Below are 16568 nucleotides of genomic sequence, written 5' to 3'. Positions count from 1 at the left end.
TATGGGGCTTTCCAATTGAGATCGAGACAGATTGCAACACACTGAAAGACACCTTGCTAAACTCTAATTTAACAGCCGTGCACGCACATTGGAGGGAAGAAATACTGTCATACAACATAACCGATGTACGACACATTCCAGGAAGGCTTAACATCATAGCAGATGGACTAAGCCGCAAATGGGAAGGTAAACGAAGAACTGCTAATGACGGAAGTGAATGGACCATTAGCGAAAACTGGGAGGCACACACCGGACTAACTAGCGATATCATGCTTGTCTCCAAAGTGGCTTCAGATCCAGCTATAGAAACTCTTCGCACCCGCTTCGCTAATGAACAAATATTTCAGGAAGTAGTTGAAGCCATAGGAGGCTTAGACCAAAACAAGGACATCCCAAGAAGAAGACGTGCAAGGCACAGGGCCTCAGAATACATCATAGAGGATGGTAAGTTATGGTGACTACGAGGAGGCACTACGACAAGAGTGAGAGCTCGGGTTGAATGCATTACCAAAACAGAAGCTGAAGAACTGGCTAAGCAAGAGCACACAGAAGGTGGGCATTGGGGTTGTGATGCCATCAAAATCACACTGTTAGACCACATCTGTTGCCCACAACTGGACGCCACAATCATGACTGCTATCAAAAACTGCACTAATTGTAAAAAGTTTGGCCCCACCCACCTGCACTCACTACTAGAACCTATAACCAGGTGTCACCCATTCTCCTAGTTGGAGACTATTTAGCCTTGCCCAAAGGGAAAGGCGGATACAGTACACTGGGAGTGTACCTCGACACATTTTCACAACATGTCTGGATATTAAAGTATAAGACTTTGGGAAGCGCAGCAACGACAATCGACAGTCTTACCAAAATATTGAACGTGTTTGTGGGACCGGAAACATTTATGGTGGATGGAGGAAAGCATTTTAATAATGATGCAGTGAGAGATTTTTGTACCTCGAGATCATGTAAATTACACATTGTTGCAGCATACTCGCTGTGGGTCAACAGGCTCATAGAAGGAACTAATAAGCTCCTTCTACATGTTCTAAAGCCCCTTTGCGCACCGGTGTGGGAGAAATTGTAGAAGTCCGCTATAGTGATAGCGTACCGATCCTGCTGGGTGCGAGAATAGTAGTCGACCCAAGGGGATAGCTCTGAGAGCAGTTCCTCAAGTATGAGCGAGGGGAACAGTGAAGAAGGAAGTGATGCGCTGAAGACAGAACGGCTGTGTATGCAAGGAGATGTGGAGATGCAAGAATGCGCGGAGATGCAAGGTATGCGGAGATGCGAGGTATGCGGATGCAAAGAAATGAGTGAATGTCTAGAGGGTACCAGGTATGCAGAACAGGTAGGGTACCAGGTATGCGGAACAGGTAGAGTACCAGGTATCAGAACAGGTAAACGGGTAGAGTGAACTAGGTACCAGGTATATGCGAAGACGTGCAGAAACCGCCTTGCAAAGGAACTCAACTAGGACTAGTAATAGTCAACTGTCAATGGCGATGCGAGCGTTCGCGCGGGATGAGAAGGCAAACAAGTGATTGCTCAAGCAAGGAAAGACAAGGTAAGACTAAGCTAGTGACTCCGCAACACACAACCAGAGAGAGGGAATGTAGGAAAGTAAGGTCCGTACCAGTCTGAGACGTAGTATATAACAGAGTCCGTAAGAACCCGGAACCGTATAAGCGGACGCATATGCAAGCAAAGTCGGAAGGAGATACATGTAAGTAATGGTACGCGGCCTCGTGTATGGGAACTTATATGTAACTGGCCCTGTGAACGGTTTAGGAATGACTAACTAAGGATGAGAACGCACCAGTGAGGACGGATGGATGCAGACAGGACATGGACGGATAGTGCATTGCAATGCAATGCAATGCAATGAGTGCGTGGATTCCGCAACCTCGTGTGATGGTCCGCAACGGCCTGTGGAAGGTATGCGTGACTTCATCCAGTAAGGGGAAATGGTGCCGTATGGGGCTGCAGCCAGATTGTCTCCTACACCGGAACTAGGAGAAGACAACACCACACCAACTTCCTGGGATAAGCTCCCAAAGTCGTGGCCGGACCATTTAGACGCTGCAGTCCACGCACTCAATCATTGTCTACTTCCCACACTCAAATTTTCACCAAAGGAGCTATTGCTAGGTCTCATTGTCAACATGCCACCCACACCGTTAGAAGACAGTACCTCAGTGCTTCGAAACCCTAACGTATCAACTCAAATAGCATACATCGAGCAACAGAGGCTAGATGGCTATGAGGAAGCAATAAGACACGCTGTTAGAAGGAAAACGGCCTTTGACAAAAAGGTTCTACAGCGCGCACCCGGTGAGATCACTTTCAAATCAGGTCAATTAGTTCAAGTCTACTGAAATGATTTAGACTATACATTTAAAACTGAACGGAAGTTGATCCTGAAGTGGTCAGTTCCACGCTGCTGTGGGTACAACAATCCTGCTGAGGTGCAGGGAAATGTTGGGTCTTGCTGGCCTAGGCTAGTTCAACCCTAAAGGGCATCTGCTCCAGGCTCAGTGCTCAAGGACATGAAAACATCAAGATAGCAGATGAAAAGACAGGGGGACTTTCAGACAGACTCTTACCCAGACTGGTTACTGGTGAAAGATTCACTGGATTATGTCAGCAGTAAGAGTACCAACATAAAGTAAGTAAAACATCAATTGTGAGGCCAGAAAATGGATGTTCCCTACACCGCATATGGTCAAGAGCATTAAACTCATATAAATTGGAAACCCTTGAAGGGGAATTGCTACAAGGTGATGTGGGTGAGGAAAATATAGATGCAAACTCCGGGGAGTCACGGGGGTATCTACCTCGAGAGGCGAGCTAGTAGGATCATCCCTTAGGGGATTCTACTGAGACAATCTCTCTAATAATGAGAGGGATCAAGAGAATAGCTGATGCTGAAGATATGCGAAGGTGCACGAAGATGCGTGGAGCCGATGCGATGGACGCATGCGATGTGCGAGATATGCGGATGAGTCGGAAGGCGCGCAATATGCGTGAAGTAGAGAATCAGCGACGGAAGTCAATTGAAATCCTTCTGAGAACTGATAGGCGAGTCTTAGGAGACAAAGGAGATGATAGACAATGGCAGTGATGATATTAGCGCTCTATGCGCGACTAGGCAGAAAAACAGATAGTGAGTCCCAGTAACCGAAGGTAAGTCCCCCCGAAAATCCTCTAAGTCCTCTAGATATGTAAGTCGCTACGCACACTCTCAGGGTGCAAAACCGTAAGGGAAGTGCATAGGGAAGCGGATGTGTGATAAGTCAATATGTAAAGGACCCTGGATGTGGTCAGCGACGGATATAACAGTGAGAACACGCACCAACAGAGCCGGACAGACAGGACATGACATGTGAGGGTAATCCAAGTAGGGCGCTGGTGAGTAGCTATGCGCGCAAGACACGCATATTGTGCGCAAGAGCGCAGTTGGTCGTGTACATTGTGCGTGTGTCTACAGGGCTGCGCCTACCTATGGATAGTGATGAGGTCGATGTGGAAATAGGGTGATACGAGCTTGTAGAGATATTGCTCTCTACAGCGACTTTAGCGCAAGATGTCTATGTGTGTTCACACCAAGAGAGGGCACACAGTTAGCAAAAGAACAAGAGATGTACGAAAGAAAACTTCGGGAAGCAGCAACAGAACAAAGCGCTATAGGAAATGTTGATGAAAATGACGATGAAGCAGCCAAAAGTGTAGATGAGAGTATAGACAAAGAGGAGGAGTTAGAAGAGGAGATTGAGGAGACCATACATCAGTAAACTACTTGGCGCTGTACAGCATGCAAGCTCCACAGCTTGGTCCCTGTTAGCCAGTTCACCACAGTAGCACCTTGCTCTGTGAATCTCTGTACAGACATCCACAGAACACCCTGTGAGTCTCTGTACAGAGACTCACAGATCACCCAGTAACTACAAAATTCTTAAAAAAAAATGCTGTCCATGTATGTACAGATGCTCACAGAGAACCGGAGCTGTGCAGATATTGCTCGCTGTACTGCTCACACTATACTGGACAAAAACAAAACAAATATATTCAATCACATGACTAGACAGACGGTACTAAATCGCGATCGGGAACATAATGATGCAATGGTGCCTAAAATGATAAATGTGGTGATGAAATAGGGGCGCGTGAATAGAAAACTAGTCGAGAAGAATTTTCAGGTGGTTGTGCTTCGCCTCAACAACTCCTTCGAGATTCAGCGCCACGGCCCTGTGCAAATGAAATTAGTATAAATAGAAAGTTTTCGGAGAGGGTGGAGATCCTTACCTTCCCGCTGCAGCCCATTCTCGCAGTTGAGCTGTCAGCCTTGGACCATGATGTGCATCATCGAGGATATCTTTGAGAAATACGAGCATCCGGTTGTAAATTGGGCTGTAGTCCTTGCTTGAAAAATTCGGGTATGACTTTCCATGTCCGTTTTTCGCAAGGCCGTTGAGAACGCAATTGAACTAGTATAGAAAAATAAAATAAATACAATATTGGTAAAGGAGATGACTTACCAACGCGGCAACTGCGCACGGAAGATATCTGGCATCCTTTGTGCGATTTGATACGGTCCTGTGTAAAAGAACGTGATGGCAGCCTCACGAAGGGCAGAATGAGCGAAATTTCGCGTTTTCCCCTGGCAATCTTCTGTCAGTACAGTTGCGATCAGCGCAAGATCACTCACCTGTTCGTCCACCCCAAACCGTAAGAATAGCGATTCTTTGATTAGTTCAGCAGCCGCATGTTCGATCCAAGTAGCACGTTCTTGAGCGGGGACCGAAAGCGGGGGAATGAGCGAATATGATAGTGGTGCAATGCTTATGGCAGTTTTCTTCAAGTCTGATCGCCAGGTTGAAAGGTCATCGTACAGCTTTAGTATAGACCGTCAGCGATATATCGGCACAGAATAAGTTATATATGCACCAAGCGAGACATGTTGAACTTTTGGTCAGGCCAAACCCCTGCAATGACAGATTAGTCTGAGAACGAATGAGAACGAACAAGCACTCACCAGCTTCAAATTGCTTACTGTTCCTATCCCACACGACCAACATTGCGATAAGAACCTCGGTGATTGTTCCTGGTAGGTTCTTTACCAAAGCTGGAAACAGATTCTTGAGGGCATGTTGTGCGCAACATTCCACTTTAGCATCCTCCAGAAAACGCTTCCAGCGCGGGCCATACCAAGATAGTTGATCGGGTGTTGGCCCACCGCCCGATGACTTGGACCTTTTGGCTCTTGATGGCTGAACACTAGAATCAGTCACTTGATTTAGCAGCTTGAGGGAGTCAGGGTCAGGAAGACGAGGCTTTCTGTTTTTCTTATGGTGGTGTTGCAATACATCGTCGGGCTTCGAGGTAATGGTCTACTTAATTGTGAGCGCCAATTAAAACGATTTCTAATCTCACCTCAATGTGTTGGGACTGTTGCCGCTGTAGGCCTGGTGAGATGTCTGGAGGGCCCTTGAAAGAAAAGACATGTAAGCGTGTCACAATTGAGTGATGTGATTAGTGTTGCCGCAGCTCTGGCTTGAGGCCGGCTTTAGCCGAGAGCGGAGCTACAATTAGGCTAGCTGTGTACAAAATAAAGCTTACATAATACATGGCTCAGTCCGGTCATTTGAGCCTAGTGTTGTCGTGGCTCCGGCTTATTGCCGGTTTAAGCCGGGGCCATACATGTGACTTCGGGCTTATTTTAAGCTTTGACTCAGCTCAAGCCAAGTCAATTTGGGGGCTTAGATATTTATTTTAAACTATAGATTAAAAATAGATTTTAATTTAGAACTATCGAAGATCAAACTACCTACGCACGATCAATAAGCACACGAGCGCTAATGGCCCCCCAAGATCCAGTGAGTCGTTATTTCATTAGCGTTTGATCTAAAACTAAGGTAAATAAGGAATTATACTGTGTTTATCCCCCACGGCAGCTACACGAGCCATCCGTGATGAAGAAACGCTGCAAAAAAGTGCGGGTCCCATGGAGATTGAGGTGGCGGCGTTGGGTGTTGAAGATGCGTGGTCGGGAAGGGCGGGTGTAGCGCTGTCGAGCCGCGTGAGCATCATCTACAACATCCCCTACCATGAAACTCATAAGCCGCTCCACATCCTCTCCCCGATCCTCCGCTTCAGCCCGTGTGCACAGCACCTCTGCAAGTTTCTGTTGTTGTTCTAGCCGTGGACACGCTGGAGGTGGCGGGTTAAAATGACCGTTTGAAGGGAGCGCCAGCCTTCTTGGTGAAAAAGTGGAGATGATGGAGGTAGCTTGGAAGTTGGGGAGTAAGAGGGTGCGGCGGCGGCGTAGAAAGGATTAATGGTTGCTGGGCGCGAGGTTGTTGACAATGAACAAAATTTTGTCAGATATCTCCTCTGGGGGCTCGACGATCTCGGCATCAAACTTGTCGGGGTGGATGGAGGTAAACACAGGCGCAGGGTCAGCCGTAAGACCAGCAGAGATTCCGCGCATATCAACGTTACTGCGTGATCCGTCGCCACCAACAGCGATAGCATGGTGAATGACGGCTGCCAGATCGGGCCGAACCTCCATAAGATGGGGGATTCTGAGAAGAGCCTGACACAGAGGCTGCCATTCAGCAAGGCGGGATTCAAAGCGAGAGAGGGCTTGGAGACCAAACTTAAAAAGATTGGTGTCGGGGGGACAGTTGAGGGCGTCGACAACGTAACGGATGGCAATTCCGAGAGGAACTGAATCCACGAGATCATGATGAATGATGGAGCCAAATAGATATCCGGTCATGGCAAGCTCGCAAGCGGGGTAGTATGATTGGAAGAACTTGTATTCGTCGAAGAGGAAGTGAAGCATGCAGGAGAAAATATCGTGGTCACAAGTATCAGACGAAACTTCGCTGCGTTGGAGAAGGGTGATGACTTCGTCGATAGATGTCTGTTCATCATACATGTGCTTGTAAATGGCGTCGACCTCACTCTCAATCTCCGCTGAGTAATTGTCGACTGTTAATCCAGGATCGATATCGTTGCTGGGGATGAGACTCATGAGACGAGGGTGAACCTGCAAACAGGAGTTGCACCATCGCCGCTCTCGGCAGCTGTAAAAGTTGATGTTCAGCGTCCGGTGGAAGTAAAATGTTGTATTGCTCACGCAATTCATTGTGAGTTAATATTAGGCCGTGAAATACCTTGATGGTTCATCAGCAAACGATACTGGCAATCAAAAACATAACTTACCCCCATGAGAACCTTGCTTGTACCATCGCTCGCATGCCAAGCTTTGGCCCGAAAACAGCACTAGCGCAATATGAAGTCCCCAGAGATGGCCGGAGAACAAAAACAAAACCCACAAGAACGCTGGCAATAAACAACATCTAGTTGACAAGTCATTCACTGCAGATCAAGAGTTGGTGAACTGTTGAGACTTACACCAGGTTAATGGTGACGATGATAGCCATGGAGTCGCGAACTCCCAGGGAATAAAATCCAGGTCCAGTAGTGCCAGCGCTGAATCTGCAGGTGTTGGATATTCAGGGGATGGCGTGAGGACCAAGGTAAAAGTGAAGACGCACGCCAAGATATTCATGCAAGGGGAGAACCAAACGAAAAACAACTGGTACCATCGAGTCTCGAGACGTCCCTCTGCTGGCATTGGCGCGTTTCACACGGTCAAGTAAAAGGATGAAACTGCTGAGAGAAGGGGAAATTTAGTTGAGGACGTACGTGCGTGTATTTAAATTCCACTGGCAGCTGACGCGTCGTCTATCCTGGAAGAACTTCAGGCGCTGATCATGCAGCAGCACCCTGGTCATAACCAAGATTTCAGCCAGGGACTCATGCCCCAACTGCCATCTGAAGGCGCAACTAAGGGGGGCTCAGTGTGGCGCACCAAGTGCAAGGCGATGAATGCCAATGGGGCAGCACAAAAGAAGACAACGAGACCGGACAACATGATGATATATCCAATGCCACCATAGATCAGGCTGAGTATGGTGAGGGACTTACACTCGTATCAGCCGTTCCACTCTAATAACAATGGTTTAGCAATCATAAAGATGGGAGAAAAAAAGGCGCACCTAGTACTGAGAGGATTATAGCGCAGAAGATGCATGGTAGATACCGTCACCTTCACGATGTCATAAATCATCAGAGCGAGGTGACACTCAGCAAATGAAAGTGGTGAAAGAAAGACAGTCAAGCAAAGAGAGAATATATAGTTGAAAATTGAAATCATAATACCACGCGAGAGACATTGGGAAGTAGCGCAAAGAAGAAACGAAGAGTAAAAGCAAACATCACATGTCGTAGGTGATAGGAGTATCATCAATATCATCACACTCCTCCTCTGCAATAGCTCTGAGGAGGGTGTCATAAACATCACCTGTCATTCCGCTGCTGGAAAATGTCAAAAGAGTGTTAGTCTCCTCTCCCTCGCCCAACGCCTGATACTCCATAGCCTTTTGCGACGCTGCCCAACCTTTCGTAAAGTTAAGTCGTTCTTTTTTCACGAGAAACTTTACCACTTGCAGGGCCTCCATCAGGACCGGGCTCATGCGATTACGTTTCTTCGTGTCCGTCTCACTACTGGACGAAAATACTCGCTCGCATGGAACGGCAGATGCCTGTATAGGGAGGTAGTCCATCGCGATGCCATAAAGCGTCGGAAATAAGGTCTCCGAGACCTGGTGAACACCTCATGGTCAATAAATATTTTAATTGTAGAGATATGGGACGCTTACCATCCAGAGCCCAAGTATATCTGTTCCCTTGGGGCTGAGATTAGCCGTAGAGTAGGCCTCGAATTCTTGCTCGACTGTTTGGGCGCCACTGTTGTGACATGGCAGGACGCCAATGTCAGGAAGATTATAAAGACGGGAGCCTAGCGAGGGCAGTTGTCGCTGAGGTCTTACTTCATTAGCTGGAGGCGCGACGGGTGCTGAGCTGTTCGTGGTTCGTTTTTGATGCATCTGTGTGTGCTAATATTAGATCAAAGTTGCGTTGATATTGGTTTGACAGACGTACCAGATCGATGATATGTTTCTCTACATCTTTAACCAGTTGTTCCGCCCAATGACTCCGAACCCATGACATTCGGACCGCAGGATCAACAACTATAAATGCAATCGTGAGCAACCAAATATTTAAAAAATATACCAGACTCACGCATAGCGACTGCATAGGCATTTGTGGCGCCCAGCCTGTCGTCATACTTATCTGCCCAAATCAAACCTATCTCAACAAGAGGGCCGCAGTGTGGGACGTGTTTGGCCAAAGAAATCCACCGCTCAATCAACGTTTCGAATGCCGGGTATGTACCACTTAGCATGGGAGTGCGTTCGCCCGACATGGATTGTTGGGCAGCGTGGGGCGCCTAGTATAGAATGATCAGATGGACCGGAAGTTTCGAAGATACTAAAACTAACCTCTAGGATTACTTCGACATCCTGTAGGAACTGCCACTCCATCGGACTCAACTTGAACTTGCTGATGGAGCGCTGAGTGGGAGAGTCGAAAAATAAATCTACTGCCTGGGTAAAATATTAGCTTATGACAAATATTTCATGCGTGATGCCTTACCTGGTGAAGGGCTCGTAAACGGTTGAGCATGATGTAGACTGAATCCCAACGGGTTGCCTCATCAAGCAGGAGTTCGACGACAGGGAGGCGTAGTGTCTTGCCCGCGTCATCTTGGAACCACTCCTTCTCGTTACCTGTGACGATTGTGTCCCTGAAAGAATTACGTCGCTGGTTGGACGCGCGAACCGTGCGCACAAGGTCCCTAGCTCTGCTGATAGCTTTCCCTGTCACTGCTTCTAGGTACTCCGCCTTGATGATCGTGCGATCGCCGACTACCCAATGTTCGTTCACGAGCGAAAAGTCGGCCTTGTGGTATTCATCAATAATATGCTTGACACATATATTGATGATATGTGGGAAGCATGGGATTCTGTGCTCGATGGGGTGAAAATCAACACCACGGCACGCCAGTTTCTCTGAAAGCGCTCGCATGGAAACCTGGTTGCTTGCGGCGTTGTCTAAGGTAAAATGACCAGTCTAAACAAAGTCAGAGCGTGTTATACGGTACAATTAAACACTGACCTTTTTAGTCACAGCGGCGCGAATCAAGAAGATGCAAGAGGACTCCTGCCAGGAATTCGCCAGTGTGACTGCCTGGAATGTGATGGAATCCTATAAGTGCAGCCCTCAGAACGAGCATGGAACTGTGGTCGGCCTTAGCAATCCAATGAGCTGTAAGTGCCATGAATGGGCGAATGTTAGAATCCGACCAGAGGTCAGATGTGAATGCGACCTTTCCCTGGGCGGCCTAAAAAATATAAGGTGCTTTGTAGGGTCTTGACAGCTGTAGACTTACCGCAAGATCCCTCTTCAACGCATTGAAGTATTCATGAAAAGCGTCAATAACTAACTCGCGAACTTTGGTACGGTGAAATATATCGCTCTCGGTCACCGATGGCCGCAGAAGACGGATCAGACGACGAAATTCCGGACATTCAATAATATTTATCGCCTGAGGACAATTATTGAACATTGTGTGTAGAAAGTATACATTGACTCACCTGGTCGTCCGCAATGATGAATTTGACGATCTGTTTGTGCATTTCGTCCAGACTAAATGCAGGCAATGCATCGTCTGGAACTGACAGGCTAGTGCCGGGGAGTGGGCCAGGAGTAGGGGGAGTACCGAGTGAGTCTAGCGTGTAAGCCGGATCCTTCAGCCTTTGACGCATGGTCGCGACCGTCCAGCCTTCATCCAAAAAAGTATTCAAACGTGATGACTTATGGAGGACATGCCAGTGCTGACGCTCTGCCTCCTCCAGGTAAATCTCAGTATGGTCGTTGAAGGCGTGTGCACGACGAGCTGAAGTGCCTGTACTATGAAGGTATGACATGACGTGGTGAGTGTCGTCGTTCGCATGGATTTTTCTGGTGAAGGATGTCAGAAAAAATGATAGACTCCAGACACGATACTTACTCGCAGGCTATGCATATATTCGACCGAGTGTCAGGGTCCTGTCTGAAGAAGAAGTGGACATCGGCAGAGGATTTAGGCAGTTTGACTCGGCCACCAGTGGCCAGAGGGTCGGTTAGAATGGTACTCATCGCGGTCTGCAGTGGACTATGGCCTGCAGCAGGCCCAACTGCAGGCGCAGGTGGGTTGACCACTTCGTCCTCCTCACCCCCAGAGACGTTCTCAAGGTGGAAGGATTCCCCGTCATCTGAGGCATTTTCACGAAATCTAACGGGACGCTGACGATGCCTTTGAGGGTTACGAAGTATATTTGCATTCACTGCAGCAGCGATTGGAGCGGGAGCAGCTGTGGGAGTAACGGTAACAGCAATGGGAATTGGAGCGATAGGAGCGGGAGGAACAGGATCAACGGTGGGGACAGCGACAGCGGCTCTGGCAGTAAGCCGGGTAGTGTTCTTCCGTCGAGGAGGCATGTTGGTGGCGGTGGTGGTGATGATCCAACTAACAGCAGAATTACCGGTCTAGATATATCATGACATCTGGGGAAACCCCAGAACATGCCGATGTGCAGTGATCTTGAGTCCCTGATGGAAAAGCCCAGAGAACAATTGTCACGAGGTATGAGTCCGCAACTCATACATGCCTCATGCAAGTTAAATCTAATTCAGCGGTGAGTGGGGGGTGAAAAAAAACTCCCGCAATTGTGCATACCTGCAGAGAATCAACTCCAGCTTGAAACTCCAGACTCCAGAGGGTCCAACGGCTTGAAATCGAGCACAGTACGTCTTCATCCTCAGGTGTAGTTGAATGATTGATATGATCAAAACAAGATTTCCATCGATAAGCACTCACTGAGTCGTCGTTATTATGTGGTATGGCTGTATTGCCGATTGTGATGATTCAGGAAGTCACGATGAGTCCCTCGCGAGTTACGAAGGCCATCTCCAGGCAGGGCTGCAGCCTGCAGGATGTTGAAAGATAAGAGGCGCTGCGTGGGAGTGGAAGTTTTTCAGATATCAATACATCCGGTTCGGTGGTTATTGCATCCGCCACGTCATATGTATGCTGCAAAGCTCGTTGTAAGAAATTGTATATGAATCCTACTATATCACAAAGTACGCGTACAGTACTTGCTTGTACAAACTACTCCATACAGGTGTCCAATAGCATCATGATCTAGGTCTTTTCCGGCGTGGAGTTGAAGATGTTGCATGTAACGGGGAGTCATTTCGTGGGCGCAAACTTGCAAATTGCAATCACATTAGTTCGTAAGTACTAAGATAAATGGACTACTCACACACGAGTCGATCTGCGAAGCGGCGGGCATGGAGGCACTGCCTCAATTACACAGGGTCCGAAGAATGGAGGGGAATGTGTGATAGGTACATCAGGCTGGGTAATATCCAGCAAGCACGCAGCTGGTGCAGGTGGTGTAGAACGAAGTACGTGAAGCAATGAGCGAAGGTGGTTATAGTCGGGATCCTCTGAGAATGCGAGTGAGCGCGTGTAAATGAGAATTGTTGCGAACTCGACAGGAATTCCATGACATAAATCTTCGATGGTGGTGTTCACTTTGCGCTCGAGTATGGAAGCGCTGGAAAGTTTCTCTTGGTCACTGGTTAACCATGGAAGGGAGCCCTGCAAGAAGTATATCAACATGTACGTAAGTGACTCGAGATCGTCACGACGGCCTGGTTCGACTCCCAAGTGATTGTTGATTGACGCAAATGCAGGAGTGCCAGTGAGACGTTGACCTTGGCGAAATGGAATATGGACACTGGTTGACATATTCCAGAATTCCTTCGCGATGCCGAAATCAATAATAAAGGTGGTGTGCTTCAAATCGCCAAGACCCAGAACAACATTTTGTGGTTTGATGTCACCGTGAATATAACTGTGCGAGTGAATGTATTCGAGACGTGAGAGCTGGGGAAAGGGGTTAGTGATCTGTACATGCATGATGCAACCCGCACACCGACTGACCAGCTGATCTCCTAGATTTATGACAGTGTCAAGGCTGAATTTTCGGCTGTGGGAAAGGAAGAGACTGTGGAGGGATGGCCCAAGGAGATCGAGAACGAGAGCATGATATGTCGACTCCCTACCGAACCAGAGGGCGCGGGGAATACCAACACCACCTTCAAGGTGTTTCAAAATGTTGTATTCGCGCTGCACGGAAGATGAGCGGGTGATGGGTTCGAGTTTGACGGCAACTGCATCATCCTTTATGATGTTCCGTGCACGATACACGACAGCTAATGGGGTTTCAATGTCAAATTAAACATGTAGTCAGTAATCATGATATGAAAATAACATACCATACAAGCCGGATCCCAATACATCTCCTAACCTAAATCTTCCATCAACTCGAACGGGGACCTTATCCATAGTGTATACAAGTAACAATAGCCCACGACTAGAGAAATCCAGGGAATCCGACCAACAACACTGGAGGCAACAAAAAAGCTATTCTTACACACAACCACGTAGCTTGAGCTGGCTTGAGCTGGCTTAAAGCGGTTCAAGCCGCGGTTCATAAATTTTTGGCTTGTAAAAGTTGTAGCTGGTTCACATGGCTAATGAATCGGACCAAGTCAGTGATCAGTGGCTTGGCTAACGGGTATCGCCGAACTTCTGGCAAACCGGTAAATACCGAACCGGAGCCAGCCATAGCCGAGCCGTGGCACTACTAGATGTGATCATACCTGAGAGCTTTCGTTCCGCTGGACAAACAATATGAATTAAGTCGGTCTTGGCTAGACTAGAAAACTTATGGAGATTTGATCAAGGCTCATCGAGGCAACCGCATCATCTTCGTCGCGCGGGTACTGGAATTGGAATTCAGGTGTGAGAGGCCAAGTGGCGACTGGAGGTTGCGAAGGTAGTGCATCCTCCAAAAATCCTATAATATCAAATTAGCGAAGGGAAATCGAAATCATGCCACAAAGATGTTCACCTGGATGTTCTTTCTGGCGCCGGCCAGCCTCCCCCCAACCAAACTCCTGCGAGCTCTTGACTGTGTCATCGTTCTCCCCCTCTTCATCATCCTCTCCGTCAGCCTCTCCGTCGGGATCTTTGTCGTCGCTGTCGTCGCTGCTGCTGCCTTTGGAGTCACCGTCCTCCTCGTATCCTAGCAGCCTCAGACAACGTTGAGCCCTGACAGTGTCATCCTGCTGGCGCAGAGCTGGGTCTAAGTTGTGCTCCAAAAAGACGGACCTCGGATATACCACTGGATTTTCAGCGACAGCATCGCGGGCTCGCTGCTCAGCGATAGCCTCCCGAGCTCGTTTCTCAGCGATAGCCTCCTGAGCTCGCTGTTCAGCAATAGTGTCCTGAGCGCGCTGCTCAGCGATAGCGTCCAGAGCTCGCTGCTCAGCGACCGCATTACGAGTGCGCTGCTCCGCGACCTTCATCCCAACGGTGACATATGGGTTATCCGACGCCTGAAGAGTGGGCTCAGCAGTACCGGGATGAACAATGTCTGTGGTGCTTGCAGGAGCAAATCCAAACCTTCTGCCAGGTTGTTGTAATGTCAAGCTGGGCCCTGTGATATCCATGGCTGAGGCATCTGGAGCATCGCTGATGAGTGAGTACGGTGGAGGAACCGCCTATGGGACAGTCAACACGAGTGACAAGATTAATCAGACACTTACCTTAGAACCCTTCTTTCGACCTTTACGATGTGGCTCTGGGGCTTGAGGATTGACTGGAACATTGGGACAAAGGGACGTCAGTTCGTGAGTTTGAGGCTTAGATTGTAGCACTAATCCGATCTTCTCCAGCTGGGCGTTCCTACCTCCAGTTCCTGCATTAGAGCGGCCAGAACGTCGGGGAGCATCATTTGCTGCTTCTGCTCCAGTCAGGCCGAGGGACACGAGAGGTACCATGCTGGGTACCTCAGTGGTGTCTGCAGCCCGTGACTTCTTTGGCAAGCCAGTCTTTGAAGCATCGGATCCTTTGCGCTTGGACCGTTTCTTCTTGGGACTGGTAACAGCATGGGGAAGCATCACTGCAATAAAGAACAGGAAGATCTAGGCAACGATAACGAATTATACCAGACTCACAAGGATTTTATATCATGTCTCCATACTCGATATTCGGACGACTAGCGAGAGAAAAACTTTGTTGTTAGTAATGATGGTAATAAAGAAACACACCTGAGTCGATGTGTCGCAAGAGTTGTGTATCATGACTCGTACTCGATATTTGGATGGGACTAGCGAGAGAAGATGTGCTGCAAATTGACTACAAACACACGTCAGTTAAGAAAAAGTTTCTCACCTGAGTCAATTGGACGTCATTCTTGCACATGATGGCATCACATCAGTTGAGATTCGGAAACATTCAAATTTTGATCACATAAGCAAAAACATTGTTGATGAGACATAGTAGTACCTGGGGCATGAGCCAGTGCATTAGTAGTACGTAGAAGAGACTGTCGATTAATGTGAAGAGGAAGAGAACTACTAGTATACTGGTAGGAGCAAACAGTGATGTGCTCGTAGGTGAACTAGTAGGGAATGACAGCATCACCCCTGAGCATGCTCATAGTAGATGCGAGCTCCTCGTCATTGGAGAGCTTGTCAAGATGCGAGTTGAGTATACCAAGAATGGTACTGAAGGTGACGGGGTGGATCATGTTGTCCACCAAAGCTCTATGCCACTGTGTTGCGAGGGGGATCAGGTCCTTGAAGTACGGGTGAAATTCGTCAGTAAGACACTTTTCATCTGCTGGATTCGCGAAAAAGGTGATCTTGAAAGCGGCGCATGATGCCAAGTCAAGGCTTGTCCATCAATCCAGTAAGGAATTGGGTAAGGGCTCGCGCACCATGCCGTTGGGACCGCTGAACTTGATGCAAACCCAAGCGAACACAAAAAAAGGGACTCCAGGTCATCCGCGTAACCTTGAACAACAAATGATATCGGCAGAGCCGAAGAATCAGAGGATGATTTCGGGGTTATCGGCTTCTTCGCCGATTGCGATTGCGAGTTCGCCTGTTGCTGCAGGATTGCGACCTGGTTGAGAAGCCCGCGTGACATGAAAGGGACTGTGCCCTGGAAAATGAATAAATAAACTGTATATTTAATAAAAAAGGTGTACTTACTGTACCACCGATGGGATATTTGTTATCCGCGGTAATGCGAACCGTGAACTCCCAGTCAATAAGAAAGCCTTCACTACCGCAAAGGTCGTCTAGGATCATCGCATTGTTGAGGCTACAGTCCCGATGCAAAATCTGGCATTCCTCCACCACAGTTTGTTGGACTAAAATCAGAGAGCATCAGTTTAAGACACCTATACCACGAACTAGATGCTGATGCTTACTCTTTATGATATCCCTTAGCGCTCGCACAAACTCCTTAAGTGTGCGGAACATGTGAAGCGGTCGACCACATGGTTTCAAGACGAGATGCACATGAGTGCGACTGGTGCCTCTGGTACTCCGGTGTTCCTTTTGTCAATATTTGCGGGTGATGTCAGGTTCACCATCTGACCGCTCAACAACCCAGTAATCCACCAGCTTTGGAACGCCAGGGACATTGTCCATTAGTTCGAGCATCTTGATCTCGTTCAGGACTACTT

General features: G+C 48.1%; 4 protein-coding genes across 4 annotated transcripts; all 4 read right to left on the bottom strand.

The window, feature by feature from the left end:
• Nucleotides 1–4178: 4178 nt before the first annotated feature.
• Nucleotides 4179–5628, bottom strand: DEU56DRAFT_754383 (uncharacterized protein; the record flags this gene model as incomplete). Its single annotated transcript, XM_041349814.1, has 8 exons — nt 4179–4248; nt 4306–4422; nt 4539–4660; nt 4709–4894; nt 4948–4985; nt 5036–5390; nt 5434–5487; nt 5620–5628. 8 exons carry the CDS (start codon nt 5626–5628, stop codon nt 4179–4181), a joined length of 951 nt encoding a protein of 316 aa, XP_041210730.1.
• A 706-nt stretch (nt 5629–6334) lies between these two features.
• DEU56DRAFT_938263 (uncharacterized protein) lies at nt 6335–7071 on the bottom strand (the record flags this gene model as incomplete). Its single annotated transcript, XM_041358841.1, has 1 exon — nt 6335–7071. The coding sequence occupies exon 1, from the start codon at nt 7037–7039 to the stop codon at nt 6335–6337; it is 705 nt and encodes a 234-aa protein (XP_041210729.1). The 5' UTR covers nt 7040–7071.
• A 6828-nt stretch (nt 7072–13899) lies between these two features.
• Nucleotides 13900–15295, bottom strand: DEU56DRAFT_754381 (uncharacterized protein; the record flags this gene model as incomplete). Its single annotated transcript, XM_041349813.1, has 4 exons — nt 13900–14592; nt 14638–14993; nt 15142–15229; nt 15266–15295. The coding sequence occupies 4 exons, from the start codon at nt 15293–15295 to the stop codon at nt 13900–13902; spliced, it is 1167 nt and encodes a 388-aa protein (XP_041210728.1).
• A 199-nt stretch (nt 15296–15494) lies between these two features.
• On the bottom strand, nt 15495–16362 carry DEU56DRAFT_910689 (uncharacterized protein; the record flags this gene model as incomplete). Its single annotated transcript, XM_041357211.1, has 4 exons — nt 15495–15768; nt 15813–16039; nt 16090–16250; nt 16311–16362. 4 exons carry the CDS (start codon nt 16360–16362, stop codon nt 15495–15497), a joined length of 714 nt encoding a protein of 237 aa, XP_041210727.1.
• Nucleotides 16363–16568: the final 206 nt, after the last annotated feature.

The sequence above is a fragment of the Suillus clintonianus genome (assembly GCF_016758775.1).
Source record: "Suillus clintonianus strain FC179 chromosome Unknown DEU56scaffold_20, whole genome shotgun sequence".
Classification (NCBI taxonomy): Eukaryota; Fungi; Basidiomycota; class Agaricomycetes; order Boletales; family Suillaceae; genus Suillus; species Suillus clintonianus.
Note: the sequence above shows the minus strand (reverse complement) of the source record. Positions and strands in the feature narration are given on the sequence as shown.